General features: G+C 28.0%; 2 protein-coding genes across 7 annotated transcripts in view; one reads left to right on the top strand and one right to left on the bottom strand.

Moving 5' to 3' along the window:
• LOC127276589 (cytosolic carboxypeptidase 1-like) overlaps positions 1-20,011 on the bottom strand; it is a 24,294-nt gene extending 4,283 nt beyond the window's left edge. Inside the window, exons 1-14 of the mRNA XM_051297132.1 lie at positions 19,890-20,011; positions 19,441-19,586; positions 18,051-18,133; positions 16,870-16,981; positions 16,639-16,781; positions 16,103-16,247; positions 15,887-16,018; positions 15,673-15,816; positions 15,434-15,605; positions 15,279-15,345; positions 15,052-15,203; positions 14,214-14,829; positions 13,640-14,152; positions 13,329-13,507 (exon numbers count right to left, since the gene is read on the bottom strand). Coding sequence (XP_051153089.1) covers positions 13,329-13,507; positions 13,640-14,152; positions 14,214-14,829; positions 15,052-15,203; positions 15,279-15,345; positions 15,434-15,605; positions 15,673-15,816; positions 15,887-16,018; positions 16,103-16,247; positions 16,639-16,781; positions 16,870-16,981; positions 18,051-18,133; positions 19,441-19,586; positions 19,890-19,996 — 2,711 coding nt within the window. The 5' untranslated portion in view covers positions 19,997-20,011. The remainder of the gene's footprint in view (positions 1-13,328; positions 13,508-13,639; positions 14,153-14,213; positions 14,830-15,051; positions 15,204-15,278; positions 15,346-15,433; positions 15,606-15,672; positions 15,817-15,886; positions 16,019-16,102; positions 16,248-16,638; positions 16,782-16,869; positions 16,982-18,050; positions 18,134-19,440; positions 19,587-19,889) is intronic.
• LOC127276593 (C-type lectin 37Da) lies at positions 7,575-13,271 on the top strand. 6 transcript variants are annotated; one of them, XM_051297138.1, is made up of 4 exons: positions 7,575-7,760; positions 10,018-10,375; positions 10,832-10,987; positions 11,722-13,271. In XM_051297138.1, exons 1-4 carry the CDS (start codon positions 7,715-7,717, stop codon positions 12,380-12,382), a joined length of 1,221 nt encoding a protein of 406 aa, XP_051153095.1. In that variant the 5' UTR covers positions 7,575-7,714; the 3' UTR covers positions 12,383-13,271. The 6 variants fall into 6 exon arrangements, with proteins under 6 accessions (XP_051153095.1, XP_051153094.1, XP_051153098.1 ...); XM_051297137.1 differs by having other exon boundaries at positions 10,018-10,432; XM_051297141.1 differs by having other exon boundaries at positions 10,018-10,432; positions 10,832-10,994; positions 11,722-11,870.

Here is a 20,011-nt window from a genome sequence, read left to right as displayed (position 1 = left end):
GAATCGGGAGAAAAAAAAAATTGATGAATCGATTCGATTGATGAAAGATTCGAACATTAGGGAATCTTGTTTAGAGCAAAAAAAAAAAAAAATAATAATCTAGTTTGAACGATGAGTTTGATAAAAACAGACAAAAGTTGAAAATCATTTTGTCAATGAACTATTTTTTTTTTTCAACATTCGTTGTAAATGAACAACATCAGTCTCTTGTAAGTGCATTCTACTGTGATGTCAATGACTCTCATGAAGGAGCCTTGACCGCCAAGTCACATTGAGAAATTGCATATACATACCTATATATAAAAATTAAAAATAAAATTTTTTTTTGAACTCCTTACAGTACTCTTGATTTAAATCGAAATATTCTAAACTTAGTTAATTTTCATTATTTTAGAATAATGAAAATTCAAAGTTTTTTTCCAATTCGGAAAAGAAATCCAAATTTTCGAATTTTAAAAAAAAAGAGTAAATGTAATTTTATTTATAAATCATATATAAGTTACATGAACTTCATAGAATAAATCATCATTCTTTACTGCAAAGGAACTTGGATCATGCGTCTTTTGACACTAAGGGTTAGAAACCACAACTGTAATTTATCGCGGTTTGGGTCTTGAATCAAGAGAAGCAGGTACTGATTACGTTTCCCGATGTAATCGACACTTCAAAATGCATGCAACATTCCATTTGAGAAAATTTTTTTCTAAATCCTAAAATTTATTAATTTAATTTTTTTTTCTAATAACATCCCCCCTGTGATTTTTATCTTCCTAAAGAATTTTTTTTAAAATTCCATTATCTTTGTTTAAAAAACGAAAAAAAATTTTTTTTTTAGAGGATCCGGATCATAAAAATCACCCTGTACAATAAAATGTTTACATATATTTGAGATAAGCATTGCAAAGATAAATTTGAATAGTTCCCTTGTAACACAATGAGTCTGAATATACTCATATGTACCTACACTTATATATATATATATATATTGTCAGTTGTTTCAAAAGAAGTTAAAGTTACTTTTTTACAAGGTGTGAGGTTTTCCCGCGTGAGTCATTTATATATATTTACTATATGTGATGCTGCGTGGAGAGAATGATAATTTCATTTTGAAAAATTTAAACATCATAAAAACCAGTTAAACAACAAAAAAAAAAAAATTTCTTCCTTTAAGGAATTTCTATCGTCAAAAAACTTATTTACAAATTAAAATATTTCACATTCAATGTTTTTCTTTGCTCGACAATTTAAAAATCAAATGTGCATTATTAATATAAAAAATTTCCGGATATTTTTAATTTCTGAAAAAAAGAAATTAATTTTTGAATTAATATGCTAAAATTTCTCTCGAACAAAATTCCATGACTTTTCCAGAACTTATGATATTTTTTCATACTCCATAAAAGTATGGATAATTTTAGCTCAATCAAGAAGAATCACATGAATTTTATGATTTAATTTTTTTTCGAGGTGTTTTATCCTTTTTTTCCTACTAAATAAAATTCCCTGACTTTTCCATGTTTTCCATTTATCTAAAAAGCGTAGCAACCCTGTAAAAATAAATAATATTAATTTTATTTAAAAATAATAAATAAATAACGATCGAAATAATTTTTTTTATATATATATATATTAAAAATGTATTGTAGAATTTCTGAAACACAAGATATTAGAGCCGGAGGATAGCTAAACTCCTTGACCTTGTATATATATATAGTTTCGCTAGGATCAAGATTTAGGTGCAGTAAATTACTGGCTTTTACAATGGCCACTTCGTTAGTTAAACCGCGACTAGCGGTCCGCTTCTTGGAATAGCAGAAGAGAAATAAAGAAAAAAAAAAAAAAGGAAAAAAGAAAAAAAAGAAGAAGAAGCTGGTGTGGAGGAGCGGCCGCGTGAAAAAGCGTAGACATTTCTTGTGATCGTAAAGCAAAATCCTTGGGGGCATGGGCACCGAGAGCATTCCCTTTCTCGGGTTCTCGCGCGCGCGTTTCTTCCGCGAAATTTTATTACCAACATTTGTTGTTGCTTTGTTCGAAATACGGGGGTCCACATCATTCTTCAACCCCTTCTCTATACTGTCCTAGAACTTCAATATCCAATTCCTAGATTTCCATTAGAGTTACAAAATACTAAAAAACTTTATTGCCACAACCTTTTCTCTATTGGCTAGTCATAGAAAACATTTTCTTTTTTTTTCGACTCCAAAAACCAAAATGAATGGAAAAAAAATATATCGAATACAAAAAAAAAAATCCCTTTTGAAATATATAATTTTATGGCCTTTAAAAATTGCGATTAGATAGAAATTCTTGTCTACACATCTCTTCCATCAAAAAAGGTTCCCCTTCAAGAATGCTTTTCTAAAAGTAGTATCGTAAAAATCTTTTCTGTTTCAAAAATTCCAATTGATGTTATACCTGTAACTTAAAAATTTCTATAATTAAATTACATAAAAATTTCTTTATAAAATTTGTGTGAATATATTTTTTTTTAAAAATCCCCACTATTTTAAGTTTGTATATTTTTCTTAAAAGCAAAAGTGGTTATTAAAAATAATCATTATCATAAGTCAACGTCATTTTCATTTTGAAAAATTTCACTATAATTTTCCTTGACTAATATAGAAGAGGCCAGAAAAATGACCCCTTGTGTGGCTCTCGTGTATACAGTCAGGCGAGCATTATTACAAGGGAGGTTATTTTCTCCAGAGAGGTATATCTTTACAGAAATATACCTTCATCACAAGGTAATCATTATAGGAAGTGAGGTATCATTCAGTATTTTATCAAAAAAAAAATTCCAAATCGGAGAAATTAATTTTAATTTTCTTAGTGAATTATTCTATTCACATTTTACACTTAGTGTAATGTAAATTCAAATTAATTATCATTTCCTTTTATATTACTAAACGATAGATGCATAAATTTATTGCGATGATTAAGTATTTCTTTTAGAATATTTTGCAAAATTTTATATTTTTTTTTATATTTAAAGTTTTAAATATTGTACATAAAAGAAAAATTCCTAATTCAAGAGAAATATATACTTTAAAATAATCCCCCATGAGAATACGATTCCATTTGCAAAAGAAGTCCAATTATACGAATTCTCAACTTAAACTTTTAAAACTTGTTATAATGATCATCATCAATTTTTATGTGAAAATATATTGGGAATACAGTCAAATTGCAAACACTCAACACAAAATCTTCAACTGTATTGACTAAAAAAAAAATAAAATTCCCCTATTCCAAGTCCAGGTATTTACATTTTAATATATGCAAAAGAAAATTATTAAACTGTCAGAGCGAGGGAAAAAGTAGAAAAACAATTTCTTATATGCTTGTATCAACTCAAGGGTGACTGAACGATTGAATGGGAATTTAATAGGCGAATCAAACAGGTATTTTAAATGAATTTCCGCAGTTGTTCTATAAATAGTGCACGAGACCAAGTGAAGATGAGTTGAACCTGATGTATCCAAGAACATTTAAGACCACTCAATGAAATTTTCAAATCAACATTTTATTCATACCAAAAAGAAAATAAAAAAAAAAAAAAAGCATTTAGGATAAATGCATCTGATTGTGAGGAGAGACAAGTCATCAAAAATATTTAATAGAAATGCAATTTAATTTTATGTTAATTTTAAAATCGACTATTTTCAAAGTATGTTTATAAAAAAAAAAAGTTATCAAATTTTTCCTATGGATTTTTAAAAATTTTAATATTTTCTAAAATGAATTTTTTTTTTTAATTTTGATAATTTAGAATAATTTTAAATCTCAAATAATGTCAGAAAAAAAAATTGACACCCCTTAACAATATTAATTTCGATTTTCCTCCCCTTAAGCCTTTCTCAATCTACATGTGATGTTGTTGTTATTGTTGTGGCATAAATGTGTATAGGGTCTTACATATAGTATATAGCGATCAGCCGCATAGCAAGTCCTGAAATAGACCTCGTTGCGAATCCACCACCATCCCCCTCGTAAAGAGGCTCTCCGCGAGAGCAAAACCTTTTTTGCTTTTATTTTGCAAAAAAGCGAAACGAGAGAAGTTGTTCTCCTAGCCCTCCTTCTCCTCCTCCTTTACTCCGCAAGAGAGGAGTAAAAGAGTGTATATAACTGAAGGGGAGACAGAGAAGAAGCGAAGAAACAGATCGAAAAAAAAGATGCAGGAGAACAGCCTGTTTATCCAGGATCGTAGGGAGTAGCTTCTTCTCTTCAAAAAAGAGAGACTTGACCAAGGGTAATGCCATATCTTAGCATTCCCACGGGATCATGTCAAGATTCGTTTACCTGCTCTCGAGGTTGAACCGATCTAGTTGAAGGTCATTATGTCAAAGCAATAAAAAGAAATCATTTTCTAAATTGAGATATAGAAATTAATGAGACGCATCATGTTACTAAAATAAAATTTTTTTACAATTACAATTTAAATAGAATTTTATTCTTTAGAATATTAATTTTCTAGAATATTTATTTATTTGATCATTAATGTTTTAGAAAATGTCAGTGGTCGAAAATCAATTTGACAGAATTTTTTATTCAGACGAAAATTAATTTAATCGATTCTCAATTTGTTCGCAATTTTATTTTGTTAAATATTAATTTTGCAGAATTTTAATTTAAAAGAATATTAATTTTTGCTAAAATTAATATTTAATTTTTCTACAAGACAAAATTTCGATTAAATTGAATTTTCAGGTAAAATTAATATTCGTCTAAATAAAAATTCGATTATCGATTTGCATTTTCTAAAACATTAATATTCGAATAAATAAATATTCTTGCAAAATTAATATTCTATAGAATAATATATTCTATAAAATTATAATTGTAAAAAAAAAATTTTTTTAGAACTTATTCATGCGTTCCAAAATAATATATATATTATTATATATATACAATAGCAATTTGTTGCTCCTAACAAATATAATCGAATTTTTACTACACATTAAAAAATAATTGTAGGAAAAAAAAATATATATTCAAAATTTAGTTTAGTAAATTTTTCTCTACTTCCAATAAATATTACCATCGAATTAGTAAAATTTACGATTCTTGAAATGTTTTCAATTCATTATTCTAAAAATGTAATTCAGGATTGCTATACGCTTTCTGGAAATCTGGAAAACCTGGAAAAGTCAGAGAATTTTATTTAGTATGGAAAAAAGAATATAAAACACCTGAAAAAAAATAAAATTAATTTTTAAAATAAATTTTACTGTATTTTAATGAATTTTGTATAATTAATAACTATTTTTATTTAAACCATTCTTTTATGGAAAAATGTGTAAAAGTTCTGGAATTTTGTTCGAGAGAAATCGTAGCAATTCTGGTAAATAAATATAATTCGGTAAATATTTGAAAATTTCTAGATTATAACTAGTATTTCTTAGTATATTGCAACTAGTCGACTCCTGCGGACGTAGAAATGAAAAAAAATTTTTTTTTTTTTTTTTTCTAAAAGGCAAAACACGAATCTTGCTCCCTCAACGCATCAAAAACTGGAAGGGCAACTTCCCCTCTGCATCCCCAACCCCCCTCAAAGATTCTTAAAATAGTTTCTTATATATTTTTCGGAACCAACGCAACGATTAATAGTGTCAGTACCCTTGAAATTAAGATCGTATTACGTGAATAATTACGTGTACGCTTTCAATGATGGTATGTTGCTATCGTGCGTGTTGGATCCGATCGCGATCGGAAGGAAAGGAAAGAAAGAGAAAGGGTTAAAAATAGAAAGAGCAAGAGTCGGCTTCCCGTCGAGCCGGTATCGGTTTCATTCGTAACCGGTACGATCCATCCAGTCAAGAGATTGTGAAAAGTAGAAAAATCAGAATCGAAAATACATACATACAGCAGGTGGTACCGGCTTTCTGTTGCAATCAGAAATGAAGCCTACCTTGAGTAGCTTATAGCAACTACCCTTTTTTGCCAACAACACCGTATATTCTCCAATGAGTAAAAAAACAAATCAAGGGAACGTCAATCTGTTTACAGTTGAAAATAGAAATAACGTTTAAATTTAGATGGTCATTTATAAAAGAATTTTATTATTAAAAGGGGGGAGAAAAAATAGTAATTGGCCTACCTAAAATCAATTTTGTAAAATAAACTTCTTTGGAGAGATCGTATATATAAAAATTGAGGAATCTGCTTATACTGTAAGTAAACAGATATTCAAAATCAATAAATTTCATATTGATGATCGTAATAATTGGAAATGTGTTTACAGAATAAAAAAATTCTAATACCTGTTCTGTCAGTATTACAAAGTCTTATACATAACGAATCAACCAATATTGAAACAAAGAAAATGATTTTTCAATTTATATACAATCGGCAGAAAAACTGGGATTGAAATTTTACACCGCGAGATTTATTCATCAAGTTATTTTGAACGAGATATGAATTTTTTAAAATTGAAGAATTTTAATGATTTTCTATTTTGGAATACTCATAACTTCCTTATAAATCAATTCAAAAATTTTTTTTACATGTGTTTTTAATTGAACTTTTCAAAAATTTCATGCAAAAATTTATACAATTAAAATTTACTATTTTTTTTTGTAATTTAAACATTAAAATTGTATTCTTCGATTTCTTTTTTTCAATTTTCAAAAAAAACTTCTTTTCAAAAAAAATTTTTGAGCCTGGTCTCGTGAGAACACGATTTTTTCAATATTTTCAGAATTTGTTTAAAAACAAAATACATAAAAGTACGTAGTACAAAAAAAAAAAAAAAAATGGAAATATTTTTATAAAATAGAAAAATTTTGGAAAATTTTGAAAAAATTCCGAAAAGTTATGAGAATTGAAAAATAAAAAACAGGGTTTCTACAAATTCCTCTTCGCGAAATTCCATGAGTTTTTTTTTCTATTATTTCCAATTGAAAAATGATGAAATTTCCAGATACAAAAAATTGAAAAAAATTTCATGAGATTTCCATGATTCCATAATCCAAAACTAAATTCCATTATATCCATGCTTTCCACGATTTGTAGAAACCCTGAAAAATTCATATTTCATAAATATGGCTTGATGAAAAATTAAAAAGAAAAAAATCAGTTAAATTGTAACTTAAAAATCGGGAGAAATCGCTCATTTTTACCGGGAGACAAAAATTCTAAAAATAGTAGCCACCTTGATACTGTTTTTAATTTTCCATTAAGATAATCACCGGCGAGTTGTATATACTCAAAAAAAATACAAATTTATTTATATTGTACGCATAAAGAATGAGTAGAATCAATTTTTCCATCAATTATATTATTTAAATTCCTATTATGCGATTTACATATCCATATTACTTCGGAATGCCTTTTCATCTTTTAAAGATAAAATATAAAGATTAAAGATTGCATTTGTATTTTATGAAAAAGCTTAAGTCGAAGAAAATAAAATATTAGTTGTATATAAGAGTCGATTTCGAGTATCATGCATCCCTTTCTTCGAAGAGGGTATTATCATTTGTTATCTTCCTCTAGGCAATGCAGTGAATCATCTTCACAATATCCCCCTCTCTGTAGGGTCTGGGCAGAAGACTCTTAAGGGGGCCCTCGACGCGGCGCGAGGCCAGTTCGAGAACGCGACCCTAACATTAACATCCGGTATATTTCGAGAGACGGAAACGGAAACGAATTAACTCGATTACGTACAAATAAAAAAAAAAAAAAAAAAAAAAAAAGAAAAAATAAAATAAAAATAATGAAGATTGTCTTGCTGCTCATTGCTGTTGCGGCCTTCGCCTCAGGTTGGTGTGCTACGTTCGTTTTTTTCGGCTCAGTTACTTCAAATTAATAAAAAAAAAAAAAAAAAAAAAAAATTAGAACATTATTTGTGAACTCATCATCAGCACAAAGTGATATAAACAGTGCTTTGCTTTGCTTTCTCTAAGATAAAATACAGCCTCTCTCTCTCTCTCTTTCTCTCTCTTTCTCTGTCAAGTGAATCGGTTAATTCTTAAATTGTCGGTCTGAAAAATGATAATCATTCAATAAATATAAAAATCATTTCAAGTGATCTTATAAGCAGAAGTAATTCTAAAAATAGCTTATATTGCTTCTTGCTTGGAATGTTTCTAAATTGGTTTGAATTTTTAAAAATATAAATGAAGAGTTCAAATTTATCATTGATAAATAACAATTTATAAAAGAGTAACTGAATGAAAAAAATAAATAAATTGGAATATTTTTAAGATTGTTTTCTATTGTATCTATAAAATAATGTAAAATTAAAAAAAAAATCAAGATAAATTCTGTTTACTTTGATCCTATATTTAATTAAGGACATTTTAAATATCCAAATGAAAGTGAAAAGAGGTGCATTAAGTATATATTTTTTCAATTTTTACTATTTTGTTCCCAAGAAATTTTTTTTTCAAAAATAAAGCAGTTTCTCTTCTAAATAAATAATAACTTGAAATTTTTCGTTATATAATACTTTCCATGTTTAACTATTAAAAAAATAATATAATAAAAATTAAAAAATAAGTCACTAATAATATTCTAAAATAATAATAATTATTTTTTTTTTATATTTATACAATGTAAAAAATATATTTTTATTGTAAATAAATATTTTTCAATTTGATAATAATTTTAAATAATTGGAAATTACGAAACGTGAAGAGTGACGAAGGGTTAAAAATATCTTTTTAAATCCTCTTTATAAAGATATGTATCTACATGTATTTAAATAACAGGTATTCTGTTTATAATATATTAAAGAGGTGATTCATTTCAGATTGAAAATTAGTAAGATAATCGTTTGAAAAGGGCCTTCTTTAATTAACTTTAAACTGAAGTTATTTAATTTTTTTTTTTTTTTTTTTTGTTCCTCATCTTTTCTTTATTGCACCTTCGTCAAAGATCTTTTGACACACACACACACACGATTCAAAAGGCTTGTATTGAGAGAAGAAGCCTATAGTTAAAGCACTAAGTTGCATCGCGGCCAACACTGGCAGACGTCTCAAGGTCTTCAGGTCGTTTACCACCTGCATTGCCAGTTTCAAGATCTAAAAATTTTTTCCCTCCAGGCACTACACGAAACACTACCCCTTGGGAAATCTTACCCCCACACACACACACGTCTAATTATTCGCTTTCAAAGCTTTAAACTCTCTCGCTTTAAGATAATAGGCTCTTTGCTGCACTTAAAATTTATGCGGTGGCAGTTAAATTCCCTAGTTGTTTCTATCTTTAAACGCTCGCGCACTTAAATTATAAATTTATTCAAAAGTCTTTATTTCTGTTTTTGCCCTTCGGTGATTATGCATATTTCGTCATTAAAACCACATTTAATAATCCCCATAATTTAATCGAAATACATTGTTTTATAAAATACAAAAAAATATTTTTAAACTATAATTTTGTTTTCTTTTTCCAAAAATGAAAAATTATTTTTATAAATAAAAACCATTTTTATAAAAAAATATGATGACTTTTATGTTCTAAAAAGATTTATTGTAACACTCTTTCAACAAGTGAGTAGCCCTTAGTCTCTGAAAGCCCATTAATTTTACTACAACTATACTAAATTGTCAACATAGTTCAGTGAACCTGTTATTTTCTTGCACTACGCTTACATTCAATACATTGTGAATGAATTGTAAAATAACTTATAGACAAAGAACTACATCACGCAAATAATGAACATAAATCATTTAATTCTTTCTTTAAAAATTAAATAAAAAAATAATTTTCAAATTAAATTTTTTTTTTCAAAATGAAAATGCAAACAATAAAATTTAGGACAATTTGAAGATCATTGACCTAAACGATTAAAAAAGTATCTTATGCAAACCGTTAAGTAATTGAGAATGACGATGCGAATGGCCATGAAGACCTTTATAGCAAACAGAAATATTAATGAACTGTAGAATAAAAATTTTAATATGCAGAAGATAGATGCTTTTTTTTGAATTAAATTAAATTTCAAATATAAATTAAAAATTGTATTTAAATAAATTATGTTCTAATGTTAATTTTTTTTTTCCTTTTTTTTAGCTCAAAGAATTACAACAATCCAGTTAGATGGCGTGCAATATTTTGTGTCGCGAATGAATCCCTACAGTCCTGAATTGAATTATTTTTTGGCATATCAATATTGTCGATCATTGGGACTTCAATTAGTATCATTTGAGACAAAAGAAAAGGCAGATACAATGACGGAATATTTAAAAAATGCCGGCTATACAAATTACGATTTTTGGACATCTGGAAATAAAATAGGAACAAATATGTTCTTATGGATGAGTACTGGTATTCCTTTCAACGCAAGTTTCAGCTACATTACAGAACAATCAGGAAGCATACCAATTGAAGTTCCACCTGGCACCGAACCACAAAGGGTAGCCCGTGAGAGGTATATAACAAAAGAAAATTCATTTACTCATCCACTTCATTCAACTTTTAAAAACAGGTATTCAAAATTTTCCAAACAAAAAAAAAAAAAATTCAACTTTTTTTATAATTTTCCTTCTAATAAAATTTTTAAATTGGATTTACAAGAGTTGGGATATTTTTCTCATTCGAGAATTTTTTTTTGAAGAAGAAGAAGAATTTTAGTAACCCTAAGCAATCAGGAGAATGATATTGACTTATTTCGAAAGAAAAAGTAAATTAAAAATTCCACAGCCTCTCCTGGTCACGTACAATCGCAACAGGACCTTCGGCATTCGATTAACGTGCCAACTCATCCGGAAGTGTGTGATCGTACGTGACACCGTAACAGAGCTATGCTAATGACTTAAAGATGTCTAGGTTTATATATATTTATACTCTGTGTCGAATAAAATTTTCTTTTTTCTTTAAATTTCAGTGGTAACATTGGAAGTTCAGACAGCTGTGTTGCCATGACAAAACCAAACTTAGAATGGATGGCACAAGATTGCTCTTTTGTCAAAGACTTTATCTGCGAACAGACGCGATGCTACTACTACAATTATGGCAGTATTCCAGTATCGGCGACACAGGGGTAAGAGGTGAGATAATTAGTTACAATACACACAAAACGGGGTAGCTTTTGTTAGAATCAGCGATTTTTGATGAGTCGTTAATATAAAAAAAAGCATATCTGATTTATTATTCTCAAAAGAATTATCTAAAATTTCTCATATTTTCTTTAATTAGAAATTCTTCTACAACTATCATTTTTGTGAATTTATTTCCGATATGCTATTTTTTTGTCTATTATTCTTTTTAGATAATTGGTTACAGGTATTTTACAGCTTCTCATTAAGGGCAAATGGAGAATAGAAGTAATGAAATATTTAACATAACGTAGATAACAAAGGTTTGATTTAATAAGTAATTATTTTTGATTTGGATCTAACACTACACGAACTTTACATAAAAAAAATAATTGGAACCATTTTTCCAAAAAAAATTGCTACACTATCACAAAACTCTACGATACAAAGAATTTCAACTAATCAACGTTTCTATTGATTTCAGTAATTAGATATAGTAGGTTTTCGAGTAGCGTTTGTCATATTAGTTAACAAACTAACACTTTGACACTGGCAAAAAAAGGCAAAAAAGAGATCATCGATCATGTTAAATAAGCGATTACTAAAAAAAAACTTCGACCAATACGCGCAGAAAATTTATAAAATTTGTTGGCAAAATCGCTAATTGACCCGATCGAAGTTCTCGAATCCCTTTGTTCGATCACCCTTTAGGAGGGTTTGTCCGGATGTTTGATTTCAGAAATCGTAAGCCCTACATCGCTAGCACCGCCGCGCCTACCGTAACCCATCAGGAGGATGATCAACACACAAAACAATTAAATCATGACGATGAGCAACGAGCCTCTTCTTCGGCGACATCATCGCCCAAAAGATCACACGAGGATAATCCTATTAATAGAATTTCATCAGCTCTTCCCGCTGTTCCACGACATCACACCATCAATAACAATCAAGTACGCGGTAACACCAGTCCAATGATCCTCGAGAAGAATACAAGACCCGATCATATTCCCGATATTACCAGCCTCTTCTCAAATACTCCATCACAAGTACAAAAGGATTCCGCCTTCGATGGACTCGAAACACATGAGGTTCGCTCACTCTCGCGACCAAGTCCCATTTTAAATGTGGAACATCGCGAGGAATCAACGGATTACGATAATGCCGAAACTGAATTGCCAAATAATTCTCTATTAGATCCGCACACAGTTGGGCCCTATAATTCAATGCAAGACTATCAATCGGATCAGGCAATTCAATCAGATCAAGGCGAATTGGTGACATCAGTGAAAGATCAAGAAGAAGACTCCAGTACCATTCTCCCAGATGCGGAAACCGGCTATAGGTACGCAATAAAAGTGCGCAACAACGGCAAAGTATTAAATCCTCCGTCCAAGTAATCTAATTTATCATCATTGTCATCATTTCATCATTTCATCATCATTTCGAGTTTTCCAGACAGCAACTCAGCGTTTTTATTCTCAAATGAGAAACCTTTGAAAAACAAATTACAACAATTAAGCAAGTTGCTCATATGGTACCACTAATGTCTAGTCTTTTTTTATATTCCATTATTTAGTATCCTAAACCTATCAACTGGCTCGTGATCATCGTCAATCAATATCAATTTCCACTCATTCATTCAAGAAAAAGACGTTAGTGGTGCCTAAAAATGTCTTGGAGAGCGAGATTGGCTTCAAAAAAAAAAAAGTTCATCACATTCACGCTAGAGAGATTACTTTGAGTAAAAAAAAAATTTACAATTCTGAATGTTTAGTCGTAAATCTCGTATCTAAACCAGAAATTAAGTCTCTTTTTTTTTGTATTATAAATTGCCTAGCGTTTAATTTAAAAGAATTCAAAATTCAGTGTCGCGAAATCAGAAATAAACCGGGTGGCGTCGACGGACACGAATGTTCATATTATAATTTGATTCATTCGTTCATTTTATTTTGTATTACTTGCTTGTGAATTGTAAGTAAATTGTAGACATTAGTTTTTATGAAAGCGTTTCGAAGTATTAAACTTTAATAATTATATAGATTATTAGAATTCGAAATCTAATAAAATGTGGGGGTCCGCACGCGCCACACATTCTTTATATTGATACAATTTTACAAGAAAAAAACAAGAAACGTTCGCGAAATGTGAAAAAAGACTTTTTGCAAAAAAAATCCATTTCGTCTCAAAGAGGTTTTCTAACTTTTAAGTATTTTTTTTTTAATTCAACGGACATGAATGAATAATTTGTATGATTGATCATTAATAAAGGAATAGATACATTTTTAATGGGAATTTTCTCAACGAAACCATATAAAATTTAACTAGATTAAATTAAGTACTCACCAACCGTTGATAACTCCCTCAATATTAAGCATTGGCACAATTTTGAACACATAATTCTCCCTGAGACTATTGGCGAATTGTGAATCCTCCAAAAGAGCTTCTAACGTTCCCTTCATCAACCACGATGCGTTACTTTCGCCAGGATGAACTCTCGATGTAAGAAATATTATCTTCCGATTCTAAAAATTAATATTAAATTAATATTTAAAATAATAATTATTAAAATAATAACACTGAAAATGCAAATAAATTTTAGTTACATAATTAAAAATTTTCATTTAGTTAATTTATATCAAGAATGGAAATAATACCTGAATGGGACTATTGGTGGAATTTGGCGCAGTTATAGTTAATAGGGGATTTTCATTACCATTGAGACTATCACAAAGATTTTCTACTCTAAAATAAATTTTGGCAGATGCTATTGTTCTCGTCCATTTCCAAATGTTGCTTATCAATTGACTATAGGTGTATGGAAAATGATACGCCAGGTAACAAACATCATTGGCATGAGGAAAATCAACAGAAAATGATGTTGTTAAATAATTTTTTCCCTTTCCTGGTCTTTGATAACAATTTCTATAGTAACAAATATCAGCTCCAGTTCGAATCCAACCGGCTCTTCCACGTTGTGCCTCAATAACACTAAAGAGAATTGGTTTCATTCCAAAATTAAACTGTGAATTAGCCTTTTCACAATTAATTATATTAAAAGTATAAAATGTATTGTCCTCCATATTAGAGACTTCAAAGTAAAACCATTGATGTCTCGATCCGCTATTTACATCCGGTGTCAAAATCAAATCATACTCTTTTGGTCCAATCTATAATTTTCACAATAATTAATTTACAAAAAATAATAAAAATTCAAATTAAATTTGATACCTGTATTGCTTTTCTCAGATTTCCACTCTCAAATCTTGATTCAAACATTAAATGTTTAATGTCATTGTGACGTTTACCAACACGAAGTTCATCCCAATTTGAAAGAAGTTTGTCTATTGATTGATTGGAATGATTATTGGCAGTTAGGGCATCAAGATCGTAAACTGTTTCATGTAAAATATTTCCTGGATGAAGACCACGATCCACGGAAATCAGAAGTTTAGATCTACAAACTCTTCTGTCTTTGCTGTTAAGAGGTTCTAATTTTCCTAAACCATCACCACCAAGTAGATCCGGATAGGCAACTTTGACAAATTTTATTATACTTTTCACTTTACTGGCTATTGCACAATATGCATATTGATCGGTTGCATTTGCAGATAAAGCATCTAAAGATTTCAATTCATTTACAACAAAAGATGAATTTAAATTCGACGATTTTGAAGAGAAAGGTTTCATTGATTCCATGGAATTTCTATGCTTGTCCAATTTCACGAATTTCGAACACTGTTTGTCATTTGGAAGATGAAGTACCTCAATTTCTTGATTTGCACAAATTTTTCCAATTGATAACTGATTTTTTAAGCTTCCTAATTCTTTGAAAAAGACATTGTAACTGAAAATTAAAAAAATATATTATTTCATTTACTAAAGAATATCTTATTTTCTAATAGAATTTCGAAATTAAATTATTCTTTCCTTAAAAATAAAAAATTGATAGCGTTTTTTTTTAAGTCAGTCCCTCATATAACTAGGAGATAAAATTTTAAAATAGATCCCACCGTCAATATTTATGACTAATAAAGAAACTGAAATAGGAATTCATTTATTTATTTACCCAAGGAGATCTTCTTCAGACCTCTGTGATGTAATAACACCGGCAAAAAATTTATTTTCGTCAATGTCATCAGATTTGGGATCTCGCAAATTTCTAAAGACATGACTGTCTTCTTCTTCTCCAGATTCTACATCACTGTAAGAGCCTAAGACCTGATTTCAAAACAAAAAAATTGGTTTTTTGTTTCTCATTTTATAAAAAAAAATATTGTAAATGTTCATTCTCACCTGACTATCGGCGTCACTAATACTGTCCACACTGTAAGTTTTCACATTTGTTCCAGGCAATATAAATCTATTAAACATTTTTTTTTTTTTATAAACAAATATTTTAATTCATTCCACTATTAAATTATTTAATCGAGAAATTTAATTTAATTTACCTGGCAGGTGAAATTTTTGAAACTGGAAGTTCTCTTTTCTCAAGGCATTGATTGATGATGTCGCAAACTCTCGATAAAAGCGAATCATATATTTTGTTATCCGGAAAATTTGTACAAAATCTATAAAGAAGTTGCAAGCCTCCATTTGCCTTAATCGCTTTTTTTCCAGTATCTATGAAATTAATTAATTTCATAATTAATTATAATAAATTATTTTTAAAATATATATATATATTTACTTAGAACACAAAGATGCTGGAGAGTACTAAGAGCACTGTTGCAAATTTTCAGTCTGAGTTGTCCATCAAATCTTTCCCATCTTTCAAATAAACGCATCAGCAGATGAACAATTCCAATTTTTATAAACTTTGTACAGCAGAGTTCTATAAAAAATATTTTAATAGTTTATAAATTTAAAACAAAGAATACAATTTTTTTTAATTTCCTACTTACTGCTCGCGCTAAAATATTTAAAACAATCCATTAATGTTCCAAGTTTCAAATGGGGTGAATAACCGAGATAAACAAAAGTTTTCTCTAAAGTATGAACAACACCGTCTCTCAGCAAAAATTGTTGAGAAATACCTGTAAAAAAATGTTTAATTTATAAATAATACTTAACAAATAATTATAAATTAATAATAACAATATTAATTTACAAAAACTTACAATTTTTTGATAAATTTTTGAAAATCAACAACAGAGGCAATAGTGTTTTGTTTTGATTAAAATGTTGCTTCAACAAATTATGGAAGAGCTTCAAGGAATTAAGATTCTTCACCTTCATAGCAAAATTTTTATCCTTCTGGGCAATCTGTACAAGAGTATGAATTTCATAGAAACAATAATCTAGTAGTTTGAACATTTCAAGGTAATATCTCAACCTTAAATCACGCCAATTTCAATATAATAATAGCTTTCGATAAAAAAAAAAAATCGCAAAACTTGCGCTTCTACACTTTTGTTAATAATTTGTGTGAAACACAATTTGAATTAAATTAAATTTAACTTTCTTAGAAGACTAATAATTTCCGTTTAAATTCAATTTTTTTTTCAAGGAAACGAATATTTTTTTGAATCTGTAAAATAATCACGGTTAACTTTCTATCTATTTTTTAAAATTATTTTTAAGCATTTTAAAAAAAAAAATTATCGATTTTTAAAATTAATTTATTAAAGAAGGAAAAAAAGGGAAAATATATTACCTGACCTAATAACCAGAGCACCTCTTGGACAAGTACTTCAATCATTACAGGGTCCGCATGTTGTGAATTTATTAAATGTTTTATCAAAACTTCTGTGCCACCCAAATTTATCAACTTACTAAGCGCCAACCTGCTATTTGCTCCTAAAAAAGTTTGTTAAAAAAATAAATATAAATTTATCACTAATGATGACAAAGTTTTCAAAATAAATGTTAAATTTCTCTTTCTCACGTAAATCATTTTTGCTTTTTGATGCCTTTGCCTTTGTCTTTGGAATTTTTGGCGATATACATTCACGAAGAATCCCAACCAATGTGCAATTGGTAATGTTGTCTTTACAATTCTAAACAAAAAATTTAAATAATCATTTTCGGCTATTTTTTTAAATTAACGATAAGAAATTTTTATACTGTAATAAAATCTGAAAAAGTATAGAAGAAGCGCAGTTATTATGTTAGATCTATTATTGACGCAGTTGGTAGGCCAACAAATCTGGATTCATGTCGCACTATTCTGACGTAATAAATGATATTTCTAGGTTTCGTGCCTGCAACAATACGAAACCAACCGGAAATTGGAACGGATAAATTACACTCTTTCTCTTCAAGGATTATCATAAGTTTCGAGTGCCAAAAAATCGCGTACATTGAACCAAAAAGATTTTAAATCCTACGACTGATAGGAAATAAATCCAATTTCCAAAAGTCGAAAAAAATCTCTTCTACCTTATTAAAACAAAAAAAAAAAAAAACAATATAAAGTGCTAAAATTATGTGAATTATTATTATTAATCCTTCTCGCTTATTGAAATTAGATTCCTTTTACCTCAAGGTCGATCCTTTAATTAAATAGGGCAAGTGTCCTAATTAAATTTGCAGCAAAAACTTTATAGTGAAACGTGGAAATCACATTCAGACTAAAAGACTAATGTATTTTTAGAATCAGTTCAATGCTCTCACATTTACGAGCCTTGACATCATATTTTGCAAATTAAAATATAAATTTCAAATTAAAAAATATATTTTTTGAATTTTTTTTTTTTTTCTCTTTTTTGTTGGCGAGATTACTGAGAAAATTTCAAAAAACAATTTCCGCAATTTTTATTTATAAGTACAAAAGAAGTGTACACAATCATTCTTGGAACGTTTTCTATTTTTCTTAAAATTTAATTTATTTGAATAGCGGACAAATTTTTCGCACAAACATTTTGGCATTTTCTTCAGATTTATTATCACTTTAATTATTTCAACAATTCCATTAATATTAATTGATTACATATAATTAATTACTGATTAAATTAGTTGTATTTCGAATACTCAGTGAAAATAACAAATTTACATTACAAATTTTTTTTAATCAATTATTAAAAATAGAATAAAATTTTATCAAATACTTATAAAAATTATTATTACCTCAAGTGATGCCAGGAGAATTCCCATCGATCCGGAATTTTTTTTCCATAATTTCTCAAGCATTCGCTCCCGTGTTTTACGATCTAAAAAAAATCAGAATATTTAATTAATCATATATATTGTAATAAAAAATCATTTTAAAATATAAAGAGAATAAAAATTTAATTTTTAACAATTAGTGACAAAATATTTTTTCAGTTTTTAACTTAGAACAAATATATAAATATTTTAGTAAACCTCGAACTTGAAATATAAGAACTTTGTCCAGATAGAGAACAAAGATAAGATTCACATACTTTTGGCAAAGTAATGCAGTTCGTATTTTAAAGTTGACAGATCAAATCGATTCTAAAGTCATGAACCTGCCAGTAGTGGGAAAATTGAACAAATTCTAGTGAATTTTGCCAAAATTCATGAAAAACAATATTCACGCGATTTACAAGATCTTAAGAAAAAAGAAAGTAAAAAATGTATTTGTTTCCCCAAAATTATGAATTTTGATAAAATCAAAAATTATTCTAATCATTAAATAAACAATTTTTTTTCATAACTTTTTAAATTTGCATTTTAATAAGAAATTTTTTTTATTTTAAACATATAAAGCAAAAGAATTTTGAATAAAATAAAAACAAATCTTGGCAAAATAATTACTAGAAATTGGACATTTGAAACTACAGCTAATTTGACGCTACATTCGTGTGCCATCCATTATCTTGTCTCCGAAGTAATTTATACCATTCTTATTACAAAATAAGTTTGCCCATATTTGTTTACATTATAAAATTTGCAAATAAAATTAATAAAATTTATTTAATATATTAAAAATTCAAACTTAATTATTATATTAGATAATGAAACAATATTTCATATATAAAAAATTATTATAAATAAATAAAATATTATTATTAAATTAAAAAATTCTTCTTTTAGTTAAAAAGTTTTTTAATGCAATTTTTGAAGGTAATCGATCTGAAAATGGTAAAGTTTGCACGATTACATCTAAAACACTGCTTTGCGGTGAGCTGCTTAATCGTGCAAGCTTTAGCGATTAACGAACAAAACTATTTAAGTTAATACGTTTGTCTAAAAATAAATTTAAAGTTTTTTTAAAATATGTCTAAATAGTAAAAAAATTATTTTGAAACATTAATAATGATTAAAAAAAAGAAAATTACTGTTTTTTGTTACTTTAAATAAGTGAAAAAGTTTGTAATTACATTCATATTTCAGTGACTAATAATCTCACACGATTTCAACTACTTGTAATAATATTTCCATAAATCACTAATTAAAATCATGAAATATTACTATACGAAATATTTGTAAATTTTTAAATTTAATTTAATTTTTTAATTTTTTAATTTTTAAATAATATAAATAAAAAATTTACCAGAAGATGTGAGACGTCCATGAATTTTTGCTGTGATCGATCTTAACGTATCTGTGGATTCTTTATTGATTGCAATATCCCTTAATTTTTCCAATAAAACATCAATTACTGCTTCATCCGTAATTTTATTGTTTGGTGACATTACACTGTAAATTAAAAAAAAATATACACTTTTTAATTACATTAAATGTTAATTATTGTATAAATACATATGTGAAAGGAAAATCTGTATATGGGATAAAAAAAATATTACTATTTCACATAAACCAAATTATTATCAATAAGCAGTTATTGGCTTTTTTTAACAGCGTAAATTAAAAATCTTTGGTTAATAAAAAAAAATTTATCCTCTGCTGTGTCATATAGCTATAAAATTATATTACAATTACAAAATGCATTTTCATGTTCAAGCATCACTCTTATTAAAATTTTTATGAATAATTAATTACTCATCCTCATCCAGTAATGGAAGCCAATTTTCTTTATTTTCCCTATCATTACACAATTTCAGTCTGTTTTGCCTCTCATTTATTAAATTCATCTTACATGGCTCCATATTTTCATTAAATTT

The sequence above is a fragment of the Leptopilina boulardi genome, unplaced genomic scaffold, assembly GCF_019393585.1.
Source record: "Leptopilina boulardi isolate dan_hultmark-lab unplaced genomic scaffold, ZJU_Lbou_2.1 LbouV2_150, whole genome shotgun sequence".
Taxonomy (NCBI): Eukaryota; Metazoa; Arthropoda; class Insecta; order Hymenoptera; family Figitidae; genus Leptopilina; species Leptopilina boulardi.
The sequence above is the reverse complement of the archived record's forward strand: the minus strand, read 5'-3'. Positions and strand labels throughout refer to the sequence as shown.